Here is a 22,149-nt window from a genome sequence, read left to right as displayed (position 1 = left end):
GGCCCACAGGGCGTCTCTCCACTGCCCGCTGCAGCTGCCAAAAGAGAGAGAGAGGCTACGCATGTGGCTCCTCCCCCCCACCCGAGTCCGCAGCCTCCAGCCGCCATCATGGCTGGGCAGTTCTCAGGGGCGGGCACTCCTCGCAGGGGACCTCTTCTCTCCCATCCTCTCAGTCCGTCACCTTATTGGCAACAATTTTCCTCACCCTGAACCAGCTCTCTGGTTCCCACACTCCCGCTCCCGGACCCTCTGTTCAGCTGTGGATCGACGTCTGGATCCGGGAATGCTGAGCTGTGGTGCGGACCCTCCGTTTGGTTCTCACTCCCTCCCGTCTGCCACAGCTCCGCTGCTTCACCCTCTTTGAGCCCTCGTAGATGCCTCCCTACTGGTTATGTCGGGCTCCTTGCGGTCCTTTCTGGTGTCCGAAGCCGTCTGCTGGTGTTCAGCTGGTTCTCTGTGGGAATTATTGCGTCTTTTGGTGCATTCCCAGTGCATCTGTGGTGAGGGATGCATTCCACGTCCCTCTACTTCGCCGCCATCTTTTTCTCCTCAAGACTTTACTCTTAAAAGCAGAGTATATTTATGTCATTTCTCATCTGTTACCTCCAGGGTAATAATTTTTTACCAGGTACCTAAGTTTTTTTCCTCCTAAATTGCAGCCAGGTTTTTATAGTGTTGAGGATTGATTCCTTTTTTCCATTAACATTCTTTAAGCAAATATTTGTTGAATGCAAACCAAGTGTGTGTGTGTGAGAGAGAGAGAGAGATGGGAGGAGAATGAGCATTTGCGCACATGGAGAATACAGCAGTGAATAAGAACATTTGATTGTAGGGAGACAAATAACAAAAAGGAAATAAGCTGATTTCAGCAAGAGTGATGTGAAGAAAATAAAACAGGCCTATCATGGACAAAGAATGACTGGGACTGGGGGAAGTTATACTCTCAAAGGAAGGCCTCTCTGAGAGAAACACTTTACAAGGAGCTAGTCTTGTCCTACAAAAGTGCTCATCTAGAAATGAAACTGGTCTGCTGGAGGAGCAGAAAGAAGACCCCTGAGCTTAGGTGGGATATTGAGCAGGCAAGGAGGAACAGGGTTTCATGACAAGCTGGAGAGAAGATCAGGAGATCAGGCATGCCTTTTAAAGGGCCTTGTGAGCATGGTAATGTAGGGGAGGGAGAACTTTACCTTCCACCTTTCTAGTTTCTGTGGCTGGTCTAAAGATTAAATTGGCATGGACAGATTAACAGGAGAAAAAATACAATTTTAATTACATACATCCATAAGCCACACTAAGATATGAGATTCCAAAAGCTGCCAGGTAACTGAGGCTTGTCTACCACCCCAAGCCTAGAAAAGGACTGGAGAGGTCTGGGGCTTCAGAGGCAGAAGGCGATTCAGGAGAAGGTGAGAGGGGGAACTGGTTAGTAGACAAGGTTACCTTAACATGCAGGTAAGTCTCCCAGGTGAAAAAAATCTGTGCCTGTTGATAGCTCTTTTCCTGGTATAGGCCCCCCTTCTAATGCATATTTCCCTTACAAAAGGGTAACTTCCACTCTGTTTTCAGAACTCCTGTGTCTAGTTTCGCAAAGTAATCCTTATGCCAAAGAGGCATATTTTGCGGTGGCATATTCTGCTACCCTTCTGTAAGGAGTTTAGGATGTTGATTTATTTTTTTTATTTTTATTTTTTTATAAATTTATTTATTTATTTTATTGGCTGTGTTGGGTCTTTTTGCTGTGCGCGGGCTTTCTTTTTTTTTTTAGTTGCGGTGAGTGGGGGCTACTCTTCGTTGTGATGCACAGGCTCCTCATTGCCGTGGCTTCTCTTGTTGCGGAGCATGGGCTCTAGGCGCGTGAGCTTCAATAGTTGCAGCACATGGGCTCAATAGTTCTGGCTCACAGGCTCTAAAGGGCAGGCTCAGTAGTTGTGGGGCATGGGCTTAGTTGCTTCGCGGCATGTGGGATCTTCCTGGAGCAGGGATTGAACCTGTGTCCCCTGCATTGGCAGGCGGATTCTTAACCACTGCACCACCAAGCAAGCCCTAGGATGTTGATTTAATTAGAGAAACAAGTGATTGAGATGTCAAGCTAGAAAGAATGTGAGAATGGATTTTAAAAGGAGAGTGAGAGTCTCAGTTCAAGAAAGAGGAGATTGTGGCCTGGACTAGGATGGTGTTAAAAGATAAACTGAGGCATATTAAACATTTTAAGAGGGTTTTTTGGAGCAAAAAATAATTCGAATTGGGCAGGGCCAAGCCAGAAATCATTAAAAGCACTTTACCAACAGGAGGTGGGGAAAGACTTCTATGAAGAAAACGCAAAAGCAGAACAAGGAAAGTATTGATTGGCTGTAGTTTAAAGCCTAGTTGTCTGTTGTGAGTAGTTGTCCTTAGATTTCAATTTTGTAACCTTGAAGTATTTACAGGCTTAGATTTTGGTTTGCTTATATGGTCATAGGCCACCCTGGTGTTAGAGCCACCTCAGTCTAATGGTCTCCTTGATTCATTAGTTTTACAATGGTAATAATGGAAATGCAAGCAGTGGACATATTTGAGATATATTTTGGAAGTAGATTCAACAAAACTTGGTGATGGATTCGATGTGGTGTAAGTAAAAGGAAGAGAAATTAGAAATAACTTTTATGTTGCTGCTTTCAGCAACTGTGTAGATGCTAGCAGTACTTTTTAATGAGATGAGGAATACTGGAGTGGAGTTTTCAATGATTGTAGCTGAGAAGCAGGCAATTGGATATATGAGTCTTGAGCTCAGGGGGAAGTCAGGGCTAAAGTGCTTTTTGTTCTAAATTGTCAGATTTGGTAAGATCACCTGGGGAGAGAGTATAGCTAAATACCTGAGGCCCTGGTGCAGGAGAGGATATGTCAGGGAATCCCAGAGGAAATATTTTGAGAAAGAGGAGGGATAAGCATTCACATGCTGCTGAGAGAATGAGTAAAATGAGGACAGAAAATTGGCACGATGGTGTCATTTTGTTACCTAGATGAGTGCTGTTTCAGTTAAGTGGCTGAGACCAAAAGCACAGTTGAAGTGGGTTAAAGACAATGGGAGACGATAAAGCAGAGACTGTGTAGGCAATTCTTTTCAGAAATTTTAACTGGGAAGCAGAGAGGCAGCAACTGGAGGGGAATATTAGATGGACAATATTAAAGCATATTTATTTGCTGTTGGGAATAATTCAGTAGTGATGGAGAAGTTGACAATGTCCCATGGAGGTGGTAATTGCTGGACTCAAGTTCTTGAGAAAGTGAGAGGGGATGTAATCCTGAATACCAGTGGGGAAACTAGCCTTAAGAGAAAGTTTTCATCCTTTCTGATAGGCAAATAGGTAGAAACTATGGGTAGATGTTCAGATACAGATTTGATGATGGGAGGATAAAAGAGTTCCTATCTGATTATTTCCGAGATAGTAATTGTTATTAGAAGTCTTACGTTGCTCTGAATTGCAGTAGCTCTGGACTGTTTACACATGAATTTGTAATTTACAGATTTCCTTGCTCTTTCCTTTGTTTAGGGATGGATTGAAGCATATCAGAAATGGTATTGCCAGGAGCAGGAGTCCCCAACCCCTGAGATCTAATGCCTGATGCTCTGAGGTGGAGCTGATGTAATAATAATAGAAATAAAGTGCACAATCAACGTAATGTGCTCGAATTATCCTGAAACCTCCCTCACCACCGCCCCAGTCCTTGGAAAAATTGTCTTCCACGAAAACTGTCCCTGATGCCAAAACGGTTGGGGACCACTGGCCTGGAGTCTGTTTCCATTAAGCTTTGTATGATTCCTCACAAATGGAATTAATCTGTTTTTCTCATGTTCCCAGACATATTCATTCATACCTGGCATGTTATATAATTGGGCTTATTCTGCCTTAAATTATAATTAATTTTGCCTGTCTTTTTCAGAATTAAATTATGAATTCCCTCAGGGAGAAACAACTCTTTTCTTTCTCCCTTCTCCCTCCCCTTCCTCTCCTCCCTCCCTTCCTTCTCTCCGTCTTTTTAAATTTTACATGATATTGCTTCCACCTCTAATTCTCACACGTCTGAATTTCCACATTCCTCTGTAAGCTTCTTGAAGCCAGGGGACTTTATCTTTTCTTTTTTTTTTTTTTCAATTTTTAATGTCATCTACCTTAGACGAACATAAATGCAACCAAGCTAAAGTTTGTTGAAGAATGCTGTAAAGGTGAAGTAATGATCTGTATTATAGCCTAATCTATCTTGGAACATATTTTTCACCGAAAAATAAAAAGGTTTAAAAAAATAGAGTATCTAAAGAAACGGAGTTTTTAAATCTCCTTACAAAAAAGTATTTTAACAGTATTTGGAAGACTGGCTTGACTGTAGGAGTAGCACAAGCTACAGTAGGTCATGAAAACAAATTAAGGAATTTCATTACTGGCTGTCTTAGAAAACAGGAAACAACCCTTGCTTCAGGAAAACCCAGTTTTCCTCCTGTCTCCCTCACTCTCACACTCCTACCACACTCCACACTCTGACACTTCAGACACCAGATGCGGAGGGGTTTCCCTCATCAAGCAATTCTGCAACAGCAGCTGGGTGAACTGCAGCTTAATTCTGACACTGTCCACCTGAAGATAGCGTCAGATCCTGCAAATTAAAGGCTCAATCCCACAAGACTGCCCCACCTCACCACGCCCCACCCCTTTCAGGCGCCAATTGCTTCTGACCAATCAGCTATAAATTGAGATTTCCACTGCCCCTTCCCTGGGTTTGATTAATTTGCAGAAGCAGCTCACAGAACTCAAGAAAACAGTTTATTTGCTATCTACCAGGTGATTATAAAAGGATATGATAAAGGATACAGATGAACATCCAGGTGGAAGAAATGCAAGAGCAAGGCCTGTGGGAAGGGGTGTGGACCTTCCTTGCCTTCTCTCTGGGTGCGATACTCTCCCAGCACCTCCACGTATTCATTATCCCGGAAGCTCTTCAAACCCCATATTGCTGGGATTTTTATGGTGACTTCAGGTAGGCATGGTCGGTTATTAGCTCCATTTCCAGCCCCTCTCCCCTCTCTGGAAAATGGACAGTAGGGCTGAAAATTCTAAGCTTCTGATCATTTCTTGGTCTTTCTGGTGATCAGTCCCACCAAGAGTCACCTCCCTAGAACAAAAGACTTTCCTATCACCTAGGAAATTCCAAAGGATTTTGGAGCTTAGTTTCAGGAACCAGAGTCAAAGATAAAATGAAAGGACAAAAGATGCTCCTAGTGCTCTTATCACTTAGGAAATTACAAGGGTTTTAGGAGTTCTGTGCCAAGAACTAGGGCCAGAGACCTGTATGTATATATTTTTTCTATCATTTTAAACTCCTATAAATTCTGATGGATAAAAGCTTTGTTGTAGCCACTTGAAAGTGAATGGCTGAGGTATATGAATAGCAGTTATGTGCTATCTTCAAGAAATTTAACTTTCAGTGAAGCTTAAGGAAATTATGGAATCATAGTGAGAATTTGTTTTCTATTTTTGTCCTAAAGTAGAAAGATTTATGCTTACAGCCTGTAGACAAACAGCCAGTAGGGAATTTGAAAGTAGAATTTGGAAGAGCTTTACGGATATCCCCAAGGAACAGCTGGAGGGATTAATCTTGAATGGAAAGGTACCTCTTTCTTTGACACTAGGGGAAAGAGAAGGGTAAGTGCAAGAGGGATGTTCTTGGAAGTGAGGATTTCTAGGGGTTCAGGACCAAATTTTCTCTCTGGAGCAAGGAAATATACTAAGAGAGAAAGGAGGTAAAGGTTTGTATTGCAAGTTGCATCAAGGTAAATTGGCTTTCTCTAATGCACATTAAGTGGTTTGGACTAGGACTAGATCTAATTTTGAGTTTCACACAGGGGAATATATCAGTAATCTTTGAACCACCAGTCCTTGGTATATGTACCAAAGGCTCAAAAACTCTTGATTAAGGGGAAACTGAGACGAAGCGAGAGAGTAGCACAGACATATATATACTACCAACTGTAAAATAGTCAGTGGGAAGTTGTTGTATAACAAAGGGACCCCAACTCGAGGATGGAAGATGCCTTAGAGGACTGGGGCGGGGAGGGTGGGGGGGACTCGAGGAAGGGGGAGTCAAGGAAGGGAGGGAATACAGGGATATGTGTATAAAAACAGATGATTGAACCTGGTGTACCCCCCCCCAAAAAAAAAAAAAAAATCTATGCCCAAACTACTAAAAACTACTAAAAGTACAAAGCAAAAAAAAAAAAAAACTCTTGATTAAATATTACAAAATAAAACTTTGCTATGACTGTTCCTAATTTGAATTCTGGTTTCATTAATACAGTAGTGATAAACTGATTTGGGGGGAGATTTTCTAGCACATTACCCAACTGTAAAAATTTCTCTCTAATAGTAACAGTGTTTCTTTCTAATCCCTCACTTCACTGTCCCAACTTGCAAGGAAAATATCTGGGACCTACAGATCATGTTGTATTTCTCTTTATGACACCACAGCCTACTCATTTCTTAGGTTTTACTAACCTAGATATCACGGAAATGTAAGCTGCTTTTAGAACTTATGCGATGTTAAGATACCTGGCTAAAGATAACTTGAATCTCACTTTGGCTCAAGTTTTCTGTTTAACTTGTTTTGTAATATTGGAATTTTAATTTTTACAACAGACATATAATTTGCAACAAAACATTTCCTGTGTACTGTCTAGGTTTTTGAACTGTCTTCAAATTAAAGTATTATCCACATTGTTGTTTGAATTGAGTTTAAAAAATAGACCGTTGTCTGGAGGGAGGGGGACAAATTTGTTAACATAAGCATATAGATAGTATCTCCTCAGTTATCATTTAAAACTAATTTGAAGTGTCTTCACAAGTTGAAACTTTAAAAACAATTCTTCAGGTGAATATAGCATATAAAGTCAGCTAAAATGATTAGACTTGTAAGTATATATGGAAATGAGTGTTGTATATCTCCCAGTGGTTTTACAGTTTAATCACTAAAAGGTAAACTGTTGCTAGCCTGTTAGTTTTGTGTAGTTTTAGCTTAGAGCAATGACTTTTTTAACATGAAAATTAACCCCCTCCTAGAGAATTAGTATTTGCATATTTTACACAAAACTGTTTATACCCGGAAAGAGTAGGCAAAACAGTTTTGTGATTAACTTGGCAGTTCTAGGTGTTTTTCTTTTTTTCTTTTTCTCTATTATGAATTTCATTAAATTTTTATGCTGTCCTTTTTCCTCAGTATGGAGGTATTAAACTGACTTCGGCAGACTGTGGTTTTTGCATGAAGCAAGCAGAAAAGTGTGTTGTAAAAAGAGGATAGATTGTTGTAGGGTAGACTATCTTAGCCAACCTTTCTGTTGTTGTAAAATTATTAAGCAATTCTTTTCCACAGCATATATTTCAAAAATAGATATTGCTTCACTCTATTTAATGGTTGTTATTATTTTTCTTCCTCTAAATGAATTAGTGAATATGTGTAAGCTAGCTTTGAAAATACTTTTGAGTTCTAGTTTCAAATCACTTATAATAATTAACAATTATCCCAATCTTAGAAATTGAGTTACCTGCTCTGTTATGTTGCCACTCATCACTTCATGGACATTTGAATAGCCTCTAAAGATATGTGTCAAGAAAGAGCAGAATTATAAAAACGCTTAGGAAAAACATGTAATCATGTAATTGTAGATTAAGGTTGGGTTTTTTAAACAGCATTTTACTTAAAAAGTGACAAGTCTTTCTGTTTGAGTGAAGGCATTTAAATATCCTATTCTAGCTTTCTTGGTATTCATTTTTGTTTTAGCACAAAACAATTTCTGAAGAGGAAGACTGAAAGGAAGACTTGTGTGTGTGTTGGCATGTGTGTGTGTGTCCAGCATACACCTGTTCTTTTGCACCAGATTTCAAAATGCTTTGTTTGACACATAGGATAAAAATTTTCAAAAACACAGAAGTAAAACTGAAAAATGATTCTAAAAAGAGAAGTGGATTAAATAGTTAAGTGATAAATATATCGTTTTGTATATAGTATTTCCATTTAAAAGCATAGCATTCTAAAAAATTTACTGTATTACATATTTTTAATTACCCTTACTTGTGATATTAATAATAATAACTAATATTTATATAGCTCTTAATTTGTGTACAACTTTAGGGTCCCCTTTGCCAACATACTCTTTTTAATCTATTTCATGTTTAATATGTTATTTAGTGCTTTATGGTTAGCCTATGTGAATAGCACTTTATACCAGTTCACTGTTAACTGCTCTTCAGGCACATTTCCTTTGAAGCATACATACTACTTTTATTATCTCTATTTAAAGATGGACAATGAAGTTCAATGATGTTAGGTGATTTCATTGTTACTTTAACTATTGTATCCATATAAATAGTCAGCCTTAATTTTGCTCAGTGTTTAATAATGGCTCCTTATAGAATTTTTCTTAGCATTTATGTAGTATTTGACCCCATATAACTACTTTGACAGATATTTTTTTATGAGATCATACCACAACAGTTTAGGAACCTTAGAACTGTATTATCATATGGCCTTAATAGACTTTTTCACCAGATTATCTTTCCTTTAAGAGAGAAACTTAAACTAAAATATATCATTTACTATCACTGTTTGAAAGAAGAGAAGTATTTACAAACTTCACGTAAATAATGCATCAGATAAAGGGCATGTAACCACAACCCAGTCCTATTGTATACAGAATATCGAAAGGGAATTTTTAAATGCTAACACAGTGGAAGTCCTCTGTGTAGTTTTATTTCAAAAAAGAGAAAGGAACTATTTTCATATACTGATATTTGTATACTGTAAACTATCATTTAACAGTTTGTGAATTCACAGATTACTTTCTACAGTAAATTATCAATACAAATTTAAACTGTTTTAAATGTTTTCAAAATTAGATCATATTTTATCGTGCTTTTTGAAAATGATAAAAGTAATAAGACATCACAAATGATTTATTAATAATGAATAAGAGACTAGGTCACTGCTGAAATTGTCTTACTTACCAGATGAATTTACTAATTTACTAAACATTTAAAACTTTCTGTGAAATGTATTTTTCTACAATAGCTGTAGTTATAATGTTGCACTTGTTATGCACTTCATTTCTGCGAGACCATTGTACTCAAAAGTATAGTAAGATTTTTGCATTGTAGAACATTGCTTACATAAATTTTGCTTGTTCATTATGTTAGTTGTTTTTTGAAATTGTCTTAAGAATAAGATTTTTTGATGCAGTGGAAACTATTTCACTTGGCAAGTTAGGTTGCAGCTGTGTTATCTATGTCACCGTGATGTATATAAACATGAATATTACAGGTGTTTTCTGTGCAGTTTCTGAAAAGGAAGTACCTGCTATTTCAAAAATGCTAAAGAAATGTGGGTGTGAAACATTTTAACCCTTTCTTAATTGAAAGCAGTCAAGGAGTCACTTATTTTTCGCATTTTTTGGCATAACTTTTAAGACCACTCTAAGTTACTAATAAAGTCAATTCCATGATAGGCAAACTTGTTTTCAAAGTAAGGCAGATTGACTTGTTTCATATATAGTTACGCTTTCACTACTACTTGATTCCTTCTTGGATAAAAACTATTCTGTAAAAACTGTAAAATTTTGTAAACTCTAAAAACTAAGCATATAAATCATTACCACACCTTTTGACATGTGTCCTGGTTTGCATCGTAAGCAAATATTTCTCATCCAGTTTTTGCATCAGTAACCCAGGAAGTTACGCTTTCGTTTCTGATTTGCCTTTCCTATTACAGGTCAACAAAAATCTTTCTTTTACTTCAACATCAGCCTCCTCACAACAGTCTAAGTCAAAACAATCAAACGTGCCGGACGCTCATCAGATTCTGCGTCAGTTTGGTTTCACTCAAACCGGTGAGCCCCTTTCTTACTTTGACTGTTCTTTAAATGTTCAGATTCTGTTTTTTAATGGATATCATTCATTTCACTTCAGAAATACGGCTCATAACATTGTAATGGTCAGTTTTCACACTTGAGGAATTATATTCCAACATTTTTTCTTTAAAAATCGCTAAATTATTTCAAAAGCAAATTTGAATTTGGTAACTTTAATAGTAGATACTCTCAACCTCTATTCTATTGAGCAGATACAATTAAAAGTAGCAAAACATGTGAGTTTTAAACATGTATAATATGAAAACTGATTCAGTTTCCCTTGGGTAAAGGAACCACAGTTTATGGGTAATGACATTTTGTGATTCATTTCAAGGAAAGCCCAGGTAAAATGCATTTTGGCAGAAACAGGATGCATCCTGCCAATAATATCATGTTTCTTCAAAATTGGAAAATTAACAAAATATGCAAAGAAGCTAGTTATTAAAATGTATATCAGTCACAGAGTTGAAACGAACTATACAATTGCAAATTTTTAGGCTAATATTTTAAATTAATTTGAATAAGGTTTTCAAAGGATATCAAAGAAAAAGCATCTAGGTGAAAAATGTGTATTTTGGATATTGAAAGATGACTATTTCTGTTCATTAGCTTTGGGTTTTTTGTAGTATTTTTTTCTGCTATTGAAGTCTTTTAGGAAGATACGACAACTGAGAATAACCAAACAGTTGTCTTTGACGGAGTTATAAGAAGAAACCTGAGCTTGAAAAGATCAACATAACTTACTTAGAAATTTAGGAACAATAGTACTTTTCTACTTTGAAGGTATTTGGAGTTTACATATGCTAGTTATTTTAATATTGCTACATTTTAATATCGCTGAGTTACGTATTACAGTGGGAAGATCCTTGAATCAAGAACTCTTATGTTCAGTCCTGGCTGTGCCTTTTATTATCCTTATTACTTGCAAATGTTAGAATCTTCATTTTAAAACTAGAAATGATGTTTGCACTATATATTGTTGAAGTTCATATCACAAAGCACATATGAAAATACTCTATAAGCATAAGATACTACATGAATATAACATACTTATATTGTAAACATGATGAGTGTGTACATTAGCTTTGAAAATACTTTGAGTTCTAATTTTAAATCACTATAATAATTAGCAATTATCCCAAACCTTAGAAATTTTAAATTTCTAGTGATTCAAATATCTGGTAGAAGTTAGAGCAATAGTTTTGTTTGTTCCTGTGTACAGTGGAGGGCACACCGTGGCCACTTCTGTAGACGCACTCTCTGCACCCTAACTCGATACTTGGTTTGCCTTCAGACCTCATCATTTTAATGACTAGGAGGGAGGGAACCTATCTCCACCACTTGACCCCTGTCTTTCTGCTGAGGTCTAAAATTCTTCCAAGAACAAATTTCAGGATTAAGGTTATAGGACATAAATGTCTGATTAAGTTAGCAGATTGATTAAAGTTCATTCAAGTAGTGTCTTAAGTTTATCAACCAGCAAGATGTAGATAATAGATATAAAATTCTTTTTCTGTAAAGGGAAAGAGCAGAGAGGATAGATAGGAAGGCCTTTGAAATGGGAGAGTGATTACCATGCTGACAGATAAAGACTAAAGATGAAGAATAAAAGGAAAGCCAAATATGATAAAGGCAAGCCTTGCAAACTTCACAATTATATGTAGGATTGGCTCCGTTTAGCTTCAGCTTTCCGTGGCCACATAGCCCTTGAGTGGGGTTTTTAAACCACGCACGTCCCTCAGTGTGTGCACTATCCCAGGAGCATTACCATTACGCCATGCAATACATGGTAAGAATGCTTTGCTTGATTTTTAGTTATTAATATGCCTGACCTCATTTTAAGGCATATCCTTCCTGTATAAGGTATTGAGATATCGCTGTATAGAAAAGTTATAAAGGCAGACTATGTAGTCCATTGCAAAATGGCCAAATCCATCTTATTCATTAAGAAGCCAATCTTTGTGGGGAAAAAATCCTGCTCTAGGAAACAGGTGAACTAGTTTCTACACCTGGCTCCACTTCTGAATGGCTACAAAATCTTTAGTAATTTCTATAGGCCTCAGTTTTCTCATCCCTGCAGGTAAATGAGGGCTCTGGATTTGGTGAGTTTTGGGTCTTAAAAATTCGGTGAGTCTATTCAGTATTCAAACCGTTTTAAAAGGGGTTAAATAGTTAAGTGTTCTTGACTGTACAAATAATCTATTAGTATCTGAAATGAAGGACTATGGAAACAATGAAGATAGGATGTTTAAAAATAAAAATCTTGCTGAAAAGCTACCTAAATATTCAAGTCATATCTGTAGCTGTTTGGTTTTGTACAGTATAAAGGACTATTTACACAAAACTAGTCAATATGGGCCTGCTGGCCTTCATGCTAGAGGCTTAAGAGGGGGATTGATTTGATATATATTGTATATAAGTGAGTTTATATGCTGGAAGACTAGACCCAGAAGTGGGTTTATGGTCTGCTGTGACTTCTGTTGACCTTATTTAAGGTGAGTTCTGGGTAGACTGCTAGAAAAGTAAGTCTCTCTTTCTTCTTTGGTTTGTATTCTTCAGAGTTTCTAGAGTTTCTTTATTCATTCTAAAATCATTTTAAGAGGCTACTTTGTTTAAGGCCCTTTCTTAAGGATATATGGACTAAATATGACAGTCTCTGCCCTCAAGGAGCTTACAGTCTGGTTGGGAAGGCAAATGAGGATGCCACAAATTATATCAGAGTGTGGTAAATTCTAAAATCACAGTATAAACAAAGTGTTGCTGAAATATAGAGGGGTAAAGCAGCTGAGCGATTTCTCATACTTTACATATCCAAGCAGAACTCTTGCCCCCAAACTCTTTCTCCACCCCCAGTTCCCCTGCCCCACGCTTTCCCACCCAGCACTCGGGCACGTGTACCCAGTCATTTAGGTTGAACCAGAAGCCATTGGGGATCCCCCTTCTCCCTCCACTTCTCTGCTTTTTACTCCTGTCCCTTAGCTTATTCTCCCCACGGCAGACAACACGATTCTCTGAAAAATAAATTAGATCCTGTTACTTCCCTACTTAAAACTCTTAAGGGGCTTTCTGTGTCAGAATGAGTTCCAGAGTCCTCATAAAACCGTCCAAGGCCTCGCCTCTGTCTTCGTCACTGGCCTCATCAGCAGATGGGGCTTCAGGAGGGTACGCTGAGCCAAGAGGCAGACAACCGCACAAACAGTTGTAAGCGAGCTTGGCTTGGCTGGCAGTGGTTTGAATCTTAGGTTAGCTGGAGGAAATGGTGAGATGGATGTGTTTAGGAAAAACTGAGTTGCAAAGGTAGGTTGGGGTCAAATTGCGCCCTACTGAGGAATTCACATTTTATTCTCTAGATAAAATAGAGCTATCCAAAGGTATGAGGATGAAAGAGAAATGGTAAAATATATTTCTAAAAAATACAGCTGATGTCTTAGTGAGTGATGGGTTAGAGAGGCAAAGAGCTGGATACAACTCTTCTGTGGTACTTAATTTAGGAACTGTTCACTAGGCTATTGCTCTAGGTTCTTAATGAACAAAATAGTAAATCAGCTAATTTTATTAAAATTAAAACCATAAATCTTTTCTGAGTAATTTGTATAAGAAAGAAAATTATATTTGTCAATTATACCTTAATAAAGCTGGGAAAAAAGGAAATTTTAATTTTAACATTTTAGGTTAAATTATAGGTTATAATTCATAAATGTCCCACCATATAGTAAATATATTATACTGCATCTCAAAACTGTTTTCATGCTTCCTTAGTATAATGAAGAAAATGTATAAAACAACAGCAACTTCTAGTTGTATCAAAATTTATTTATATACATCTTCATTTGATCCTCAACAAAACCCTCTGAGAAATAGGGTAAACATTAAAATCATAGAGTGTAAACTCTTTTGAGAGCTTCTTTTGATTGTCAGTCCCTTTACAGTGAAACTGAGAAGTAGAGGGGCTGACATGTCAGAGTTCACATAGCTAATGGCAGTCGTATCTAGAGCAAGATCTCTTCACTGCTAGCTCAGTACTTCTCACCCTCGCTGCCTCTGCCTCTGCCTCTGCCTCTGCCTCTGCCTCTGCCTAGAGGAGGGCGCTAGTTCAGAGGTAAAGTAGACCCTCTGTGAGGCTATGCCTGGAGCCACTCCTTCATTCCTGGCCCATTGTCCTCCGTTTCTGCCCAGAGGTCCCTCTGGCCATGGGCGTGTACTTTTTCTTACTGGCAGTGGAGGTGTGTGATATACTGCAGAGTAATAAACCGGAGAGTACTATTTGGAATAGGCGTAGTTGTTAGAAATGAGGTGTCACGAAGGTGTTTTCGAAGAATTAATGAACTTATCTTTTTATTTGACCTTTAAATATAATTTTGTGTTCCTCAATTATTAGATTTCTTAAAGCCTAGTTCCTGTGAAATTCTGGTATTTAGTCTCCAGTCAAATCACGAGATTCTCTGCAGAGAAATGTTGTTCTGTGGTCGTTGGTCTGAATCCCAGATCCCATTCAACCACCTCGAGAGTCCTTATATCATTATAGCAAATTTTGACATGTGGATTATTCAGTAATAAATAAAATCAATCAGAGTTATGAGGGTGGAAGTTAGAGGAAGTGCTTATCATCTCTGCATGAGTATATTAGATCAGCAACATTCATTTTTATGTACTTAGTATATCTTTTCACAGCATTGTGCTAAATTTAATTCATATAAATAGGTAAGTAGAGTCATGCAAAATAAAATGACTCATTCTTATTAATATGACTATTAATGTAATCTTTATATCCTCTTTTTAAATTGTAGACTTGGAGTTTGATGGGGAGACAGAGTATGACATAGGTTTTAAAAGCAATCAATAGCTTCTGTCTTCTCCGTATTTTGTTTGCACTCTCCTTTAGACCATGTAAACATATATTAATGTTTTTACCATTTCCTAAACAGTCAAGATATTTGACCTAAACAGAATCATAAAATAATTCGATGAGTTCACTGTTGGTTGAGAGATCTGACAAGTTAACTTTTGTGCTTCTACATGTTGGGTAATATTTGAAAACCTGTATTTTTCCATTTCTTTTGCATGTCTTTGCCAAGTATACACTTATTTCCTTGACCAGTTCCTAAAATTAGGAGCTATTTTTTCAGTTAAATTTTAATTTTGTTGTTTTCACGATGTCAGTATTTCTTAAGGTTTTCACTTTTTATAGAGAAGTGCAAAACTTTTTAAATAATGTAACTGAAATCTATTGTTTGTGTTATAATTTCACCAGAGATACTGTGATATCCTTATGTAAACGCATTGTAGAAGGTAGATTACATGTAAGATGGAAATGTAATGGTTCTTATATTTCAAAGGGAGGAAAAGAAAACATTTAGGCAAAAATTAGGTTAGAATAACTCAAACACAGGTGATGGTAAAAGGGGGTTTCCGTTTTAAGGAAGGTAAAACGAGTTCAAAGAACTTTTTCATACTATCAGAATTGGCAGAGTTTTCTCTTAATATTACTTAATGAACTTTAAACTATTAATTGAAAAAGAATGTTTCTTTGAATTCTGATTTCAAACCTCCAGAACCTCCAAGACTTCAGTTCGGGTGTGGGGTGAAAGGAATTAATTCACTACCATAAGATGATCTACCGAATTAACTAATTATCTGTAAACAGATATCCTTAAATGTGCTTTATGTTGGTAACCAACCACTCTTCTGAATTCAGCACTTGTGTGTTTTGGTGGAAAAAGCACTAGACCTGGGGTCAGAAGGCCAGAAGAGTTGGGCCTGAGATCTAATTCTGCCGCTTCCCAGCTGTTTTCTTGGGTAGTTTCTCTCTCCCAGTATAGTGTCTCTACTTTCTACTTACGATGAATTTTCCACCTCATAGAATTGTGAGAATCAGAAGGATAGTTTTAATACTTTGAAATCTGTAAGATACTGTGAGAATAAACAACACGAGATTTTATGGGAGATTCTTTTTATTTTTCTCTCAAGTTTGAAATCATGCGGTTTGCATTATGGCCAAAGGAATGGAGGAAATCTTATTTTAAAACATGATTTAATAAAATGTGTTGTGATGATGGTAGAAAAAAGAACATGTCAGAGAGGCAAACATGGAATCTCAAAAGAGAATTTTGAGAAGCATGCCAGAAAAGACATTAAGATGAAGTAATTAGAAGACAAGTTTTCAAACAAATATCTCAAATATAAATAATCCACTAGAACCCACTTAACTTTCGAAACTTTGTCTTTCCACTCAAGTACCAGCCAACACAAAACCCCTGGAGGTGGGACTGTTTTAATATTTGGATTTTTCTGGACGCTGAGGAAAAGACCTTGATCACATGGATTTTTTTCTTTAACACATCACTATTTTATATTCCCTCCCACAAAGAAGAGATTTCATTTCTTTATTTTTTGTTGTCATTAGTAGTTGGAGTCTCTAACATTGCTGTTTGATTGGTACATTAAAGGTATAAGGTGCTATTTTAGTAACCAATATCAGGATTTTACTAAGTAATTCTCCAATAATCTGAATTAATCCACTTGTTGAAGATTGAAACTTATCCTTGCTTGTAATAAAAGTGCCTACCTATATTTCCTGAATAATAAATGTCACTTGAATTAGTAACGTGTTGATAACAAAGTATATTCTCCATATTTATCATTTCCTAATTTAAACATCATTTTTATCAACCCTTGTAAATGTTAATATACTTCACGAGTGGTCTTCATGCACAAGGATATGCACTTAGTATCATGGTCCCCACTGAGATAAGGAATTTCTTCTAATACCCTCTGAGGGGAGAATATGAATGCAAGCATTCCTCCTCATCCTAATCTGCTGATTTGAATGAACTTAAATTTGTGCACTATTCCCTAGCCATTTATTTTGTAAGAAGCTATTTTATAGACTATTTATATGGTGTATATGGTTTTAACCTTAAATTTTCAAACTTTTTCCTCCATTTGTTACAAATAGAAAACTTAAAGTTTTTCTTCTTTTTCAGTCACATTTCTGTGTGTGTGTGTTTTGTTTAAGAATCTACTAAATTTAGTTGTCAAAGTATACTGTGACATTTGCTGAGTGAATTAATTTTTTAAAGTAAAATAATTAACAGTGAAAAATAACAAGAAAGCAACTGAAAACCATAAACTATAAGAAATTTAAATGAGATCTTACTGATTTAATGAACATGAAAATACATAATTTCCTTCTTTTTTTTCATAATTTCATTCTAACATAGCCAGAGTACATGACAGATCACTGAATTTATATTTTACAGATATTCTGTTTGCATTTTCCAAAGCTTTCCAATTGGTGTAATAACAACTTTTTAATTTGTCTTTTTCTGTATTTTAAAGATTTATAGAAGTTATTTGCATATGGCATCTTTTTTTTATAAGATCAAATATAAAATATCTGACAGTTTAGGAAAAGTTAAACAGAGCTATTGTAGTATATGTGGCTCTGAAATACAAAATCTAATCTCAGAAAAGATTTTCAGCCTCAAACTTGTGTAGCAAGATATGTAAGCTAACCACTTTTTGTCATGTATGTGACAGAAATGTAATCATAGCCATGAGTGAGGCTGAGTTTCCTGAAAGGAGTTTCTATATTTTACTCTTCATGTTAGCATTACCATTTTTCAGGTGGAAATTATGGACTCCTTCTCCTTTCCTTATTCTAACTAGTCAGTCTCAGAGCCCTCTCATTGCTTTATTCTAAATCTTTCTTAGTTCACCAATCATCCATTTGATCTTTATGGTTTCTTTCTTGTCCTGTTTGTTCCTTTTTCCTAGCATCAGAGTTCTGTGGATGTTATTTTATCTTCCTAAATCTCTCTAAGTTCTCTTCTCTGAATTGACATTTCCGCTATGTTCAGTTTTTTTCATCTGCTGATATATCCTGTGTTTTTCTTTTATGCCAATGATTTTTCGTTTATATCTGATGATCCTTGGTATCTGTCTGTTTTTTTAAATGAAGGACTGGGTACAAATATGGAGTCCCTCCCTCTTCTGTTGTGTAAATAACTCTATAATCTAACTATTTTGTCACCTGAGCAGAAAGTCTATTAAGAACTTTGTATATATGGCTAAAACACATACTAACTGGCAGCTTATATTTAGGGTAACAGGCAAGATAAATGAGTCCACCTGTCAGGCTGTCAGACTAATTGCCAGAAAGAGAATAAGCAGGACAACAGTATCCACTCTAGAAGTCTTCACTCTTTCCAGATGGTTTGTTCAATATTATTTTTAGAGACAGCGCCACTGATTGTGTGTGTGTGTGTGTGTGTGTGTGTGTGTGTGTTTGCTTGTGGTCAATGCTCAGCAGCATCCATTTTGTGTGGGGTCTGCAGCCTATTTGGCCCAAGTGTTTTACATAAGAACCTGGGTTATGTTTTGTTTTGCCCCCCCCCACCCCTGCCCCACCAAATATGCTGATTATGTGTTCACAACTCTTCTGAGTTTCATTGTCAGATTCTGTATCTGCAGCAGCCCACTGTAATGTTTTCAGATAGATGTTTCTAATTACTTTTCATCTTCTATAAATTTGTTGAAATTTCTAATCTGTTCTTTCAGGCTCACCAGTGACCTATACACATTGCTGATTCCAGTGGTTCCTTCTTCGTCCTTACCTTGCTTGACCTATCAGCAGCATTTGACACATTTGATGGCTTCTTAATACATTGCTTTCTGGGCCACCACATTCTTGATTTTTTCCCTTATCTCATTAGCCACTATTCTTTATTCTCCTTTGCTGATTCTTCCTCTTTTCTTCTATATCTTTTGAGACTGTTCCATTGCAGTCTGATCCTCTTTTATTCCCTATATATATGTATTCACTTCCTGGATGATCTCATGACTTTAAATAAAACCCACATGCCAGTGATTCTCAAATGTCTATCCTGAGTCCAGACCTCTTTCCTGAATTCTCAACCAGCACAGTCCAGTATGGGAACCTTCAGCCTCATGTGGCAGTTGAATACTTGAAATGTGTCTTGTGTGACTTAGGAACTAAATTTTTAGTTTTACTTCATTTTAATTTAAATTTAAATAGCCACATGTGGCCGGTAGCTATCATATTAGACAGTTCAGACCTACAGAATCTACTTCAATGTAAATCTTCATTATCTGACACCAGACAAATCAGGTGTTACAATATAAAGAATGGATCACCCATTTTTTAAATTAAATACAAATAATGCTTTTAATATTAAAACTTTCCTAAATGTATTATCCTGAAAATTTCATGATATTTCATCATCATGATTGTGCAGAGGTTATAAACAAGCAATATTGATTAACTTGAATAGAGACTCCAGAATTTTCTTATTTTTTATATTTAAATTAGTACCACATATTCTGGTAGCACTTAGCCACGAGGTCAGAGATACCTGAATTTAGATTCAGATTCTGTATCTTATGCTATGACCTGGAGCAAGTTATTTCATCTTAGTGACTTGTCATTTGAAAATAGAGGATAAGAAAGTGTTTACTGCAAGTGAAAGTTTTAAAATACCAGCCTATATTTGACTTACAATGCAGTAAGAGTTTTAGATAGTATCTTTATGACTATATCCAGAACTATTTTAATCATTGAACATTTTGATTTTAAATTTACTTAACTTCCCACTAAATTTTAGAAAGAGAAATTACTAGGCTCTTAGAATTAAATTTAGTGAATGTCTTATGTTAAAATCCATATTCTTTTAGTACATTTTGTTTTAAAATACAACTTCTAGGCAAAAGGAGTTAAAACAGTTTTAAAACACTTCCAAGACAAAAGTAGTTTTCATTATATAATCCTGAAGTAGGAGAGTTTAAAGGTTTCAGCTTCCTTATCAGAACATAATTCATATCATGGTGAGAATAGTGGATGTGTTGTAATTTATGGCTGTGCCTCCAGGGAAAAATGATACCATCAGTAACCAACCCACTCAAAGTGAGGATTAGAAGAAGAATTACAACTTTATATTGGCTACAGCAGGCAAGGGTGAGAGGGCAGGTTATGAAATGGCAAAATTATTTTTGGTCAGGCATAACTTTATTGTTTGTTTTTTGTAGTTTGAGAAAGACTACATTTAATATTGTTTAATATCAACCATAAGGCACATTTTACTATTTTTATAATTTCATGCTGAAATTGACAGTTTTCCATTTTTAAGGCAGTTAGGCATACAAAAAGATGTTGTGGGATATATTCCCAAATATGTACTTCTGTGGTTTTCTGTAACTTTTTTTCTGATAATAAACTTAATGCCTGGTCTTGAAGAAAATGTGTAGTCCATAATTTTGAAGCTTTTCTTCAATTGCTAGATCTTATGATTATTTTTAGTTTTTCAGTATTATAGTGAATAATCTGTATGTCAAAATGTTGACCACATCTCTGATAATGAAAGATATTTTGATTCATGTTTAAAGTAGAATAAATTTTACTCCATATTAATCGTATATACTCATTCCTTCCCTTTATATATCCCTTTATATATCTACGTGTTAGCATTTTCACAGATTTCACATCACTGTCCATTTCAGTCTTTATGTTCTGTAATTATGTGAAAAGTTATGACTTTAAAAAAATTCATAATTTTTTTATTTACTAGTCTTGCTTAGGGTAGGCACTGCTTAGAACCAAGGAAGTAGCTCCTTATGTTTCCCCTCCCCTGGTCATGGGGAAAAAAATGAAATACCATTCATACCATAAAAATAAATAATTTTTATTTCCTTTGTAAATTTCTATGTCCCAGAGTGACTTTTTTGTGAATTAAGTCTATGACAAGAAATAATCTGGTTTTTAAACATTTTGGTTTGTGTCTGCTGAAGGCTCTGGAAATTCAGGGGAGCAAGGCTATCTAAATTGTGTTCATTTACTCTTACCCAATTAGATTATACTTTTCTAAGATTGTACTCAGAAAGCCCTAAGTTTTCTCTTAGAGTAGCTAACTGCATGCTTTTGCATTTTGTGGTTAAGTCAGTTTGGTCTGGATAGTGAAGAGACTATGATATCATAGAATTTACTGGTAATGTTTTCTGGAAATGAATATCCATCACTTATTGAAATGTCAACTAACAATGGAAATTAGGTTGAGGAACCAGACCTTCTGGTAATGATAGAGATGTCTAGATAATGTTGATTTTTATTTTCCAGAATTTTAAACAAGTGCTTTCAGGAAGCTTTTTCCTTGAGTGAAAAGTGAATGAAAATGTAAAGAATCACTCTTGTGTTTTTCTACAAGTGTGAGAGCAAAGTTGATGACAAATACGGAAACTAAGAAATGACTAAGTGGAATGACTGGTCATTTTTTTTTAAATAATTTAAGTGGTTTTTGCAATGTAAATGTTTGATAAGTAAAAAGTAGAACATTATTCTACTGTTCTAATTTCAGTCAATTTACTTTTTTTCTCAACTTTCTCCTCTGAAAAACCATTCAACTATAATTTCATAAGGAGTAAAATTGAGAATGATTTTTGACTAGTGTCCATCTTTTTTTATCAAATTAGAAATACTGTATTTTAGTAGAAGCACCCTAAAAAAAAGCTGTTACTCAGTTTAAAAAAAAAAACCTTTTTATACTTTATCAAAAATTAATTCATACAGTTTATCAACCATTGTTTATGGCAGGCTTACTATGTGCTAGGGACTGTTGCCAAGCCCTAAAGAAATGGAAAATGAGAGACTATCCCCAAAGTCCTCCCAGTCTAGCTGTTGCATCCAGCAGGCAAAGAAATAGTTATAGTATATTGGGGATGACTTCAACAGGAGGTAAGCATAAAACACTAAGGGAGCACAGAGAAAGGAATCAGTTTGAATAAATGTATTAATTCTGTGTTGTCTTTACAATATGCAACAATATTGTCCATTTAAGACTCCCCTAAATGGCAGTTTAGAGCTAGAAATTTGGATTTTGTTGCTCGCCTTTTACAAGACTAGTATGTCTCAAGTCATGTGATAGCCTTAATTACTTCTTTCAAATGTTACATCTTTCAAATGTGCCTCCCAGTGGCATTCTGAAAATAAGTGAGTTAATACATAGAAAGCACTGCACTTTCTTTTATATTAATGTGTGTGAGTGACACTGTGCGTGCGTGCGTGTGTGTGTTGTGTATACTTGCCCTTCTTTTTTGAAAGGAATCCAGTCTTTCCCATCTCGCAGCTATTAAATTTGTGTGAGCAAAGTAGGCAGTGAGCAGGTTTTTTATTTTGGCCAATCCAGAATGAACAAAGTTTGGGGGGTTTTTTTTTG

At 36.1% G+C, this 22,149-nt stretch overlaps 1 protein-coding gene across 18 annotated transcripts in view; it reads left to right on the top strand.

Annotated features, from left to right (window-relative positions):
• Positions 1-22,149, top strand: part of AHI1 (Abelson helper integration site 1) — a 209,768-nt gene that overhangs the window by 85,547 nt on the left and 102,072 nt on the right. For 17 of the 18 annotated variants that reach the window (XR_009054263.1, XR_009054264.1, XR_009054262.1 and 14 more), the window contains one exon: positions 9,787-9,904. Coding sequence is in view for 11 of the 18 variants with exons in the window: in XM_057738527.1 (XP_057594510.1) it covers positions 9,787-9,904 (118 nt within the window). In the remaining 7 variants the exon portion in view is untranslated. Of the gene's footprint in view, positions 1-3,530; positions 5,032-9,786; positions 9,905-22,149 lie in introns of those variants that run through there. The other variant, XM_057738535.1, reaches the window with a different exon arrangement.

Source organism: Hippopotamus amphibius, chromosome 6 (assembly GCF_030028045.1).
Source record: "Hippopotamus amphibius kiboko isolate mHipAmp2 chromosome 6, mHipAmp2.hap2, whole genome shotgun sequence".
Classification (NCBI taxonomy): Eukaryota; Metazoa; Chordata; class Mammalia; order Artiodactyla; family Hippopotamidae; genus Hippopotamus; species Hippopotamus amphibius.
This window is presented reverse-complemented; position numbering and strand designations above follow the sequence as displayed.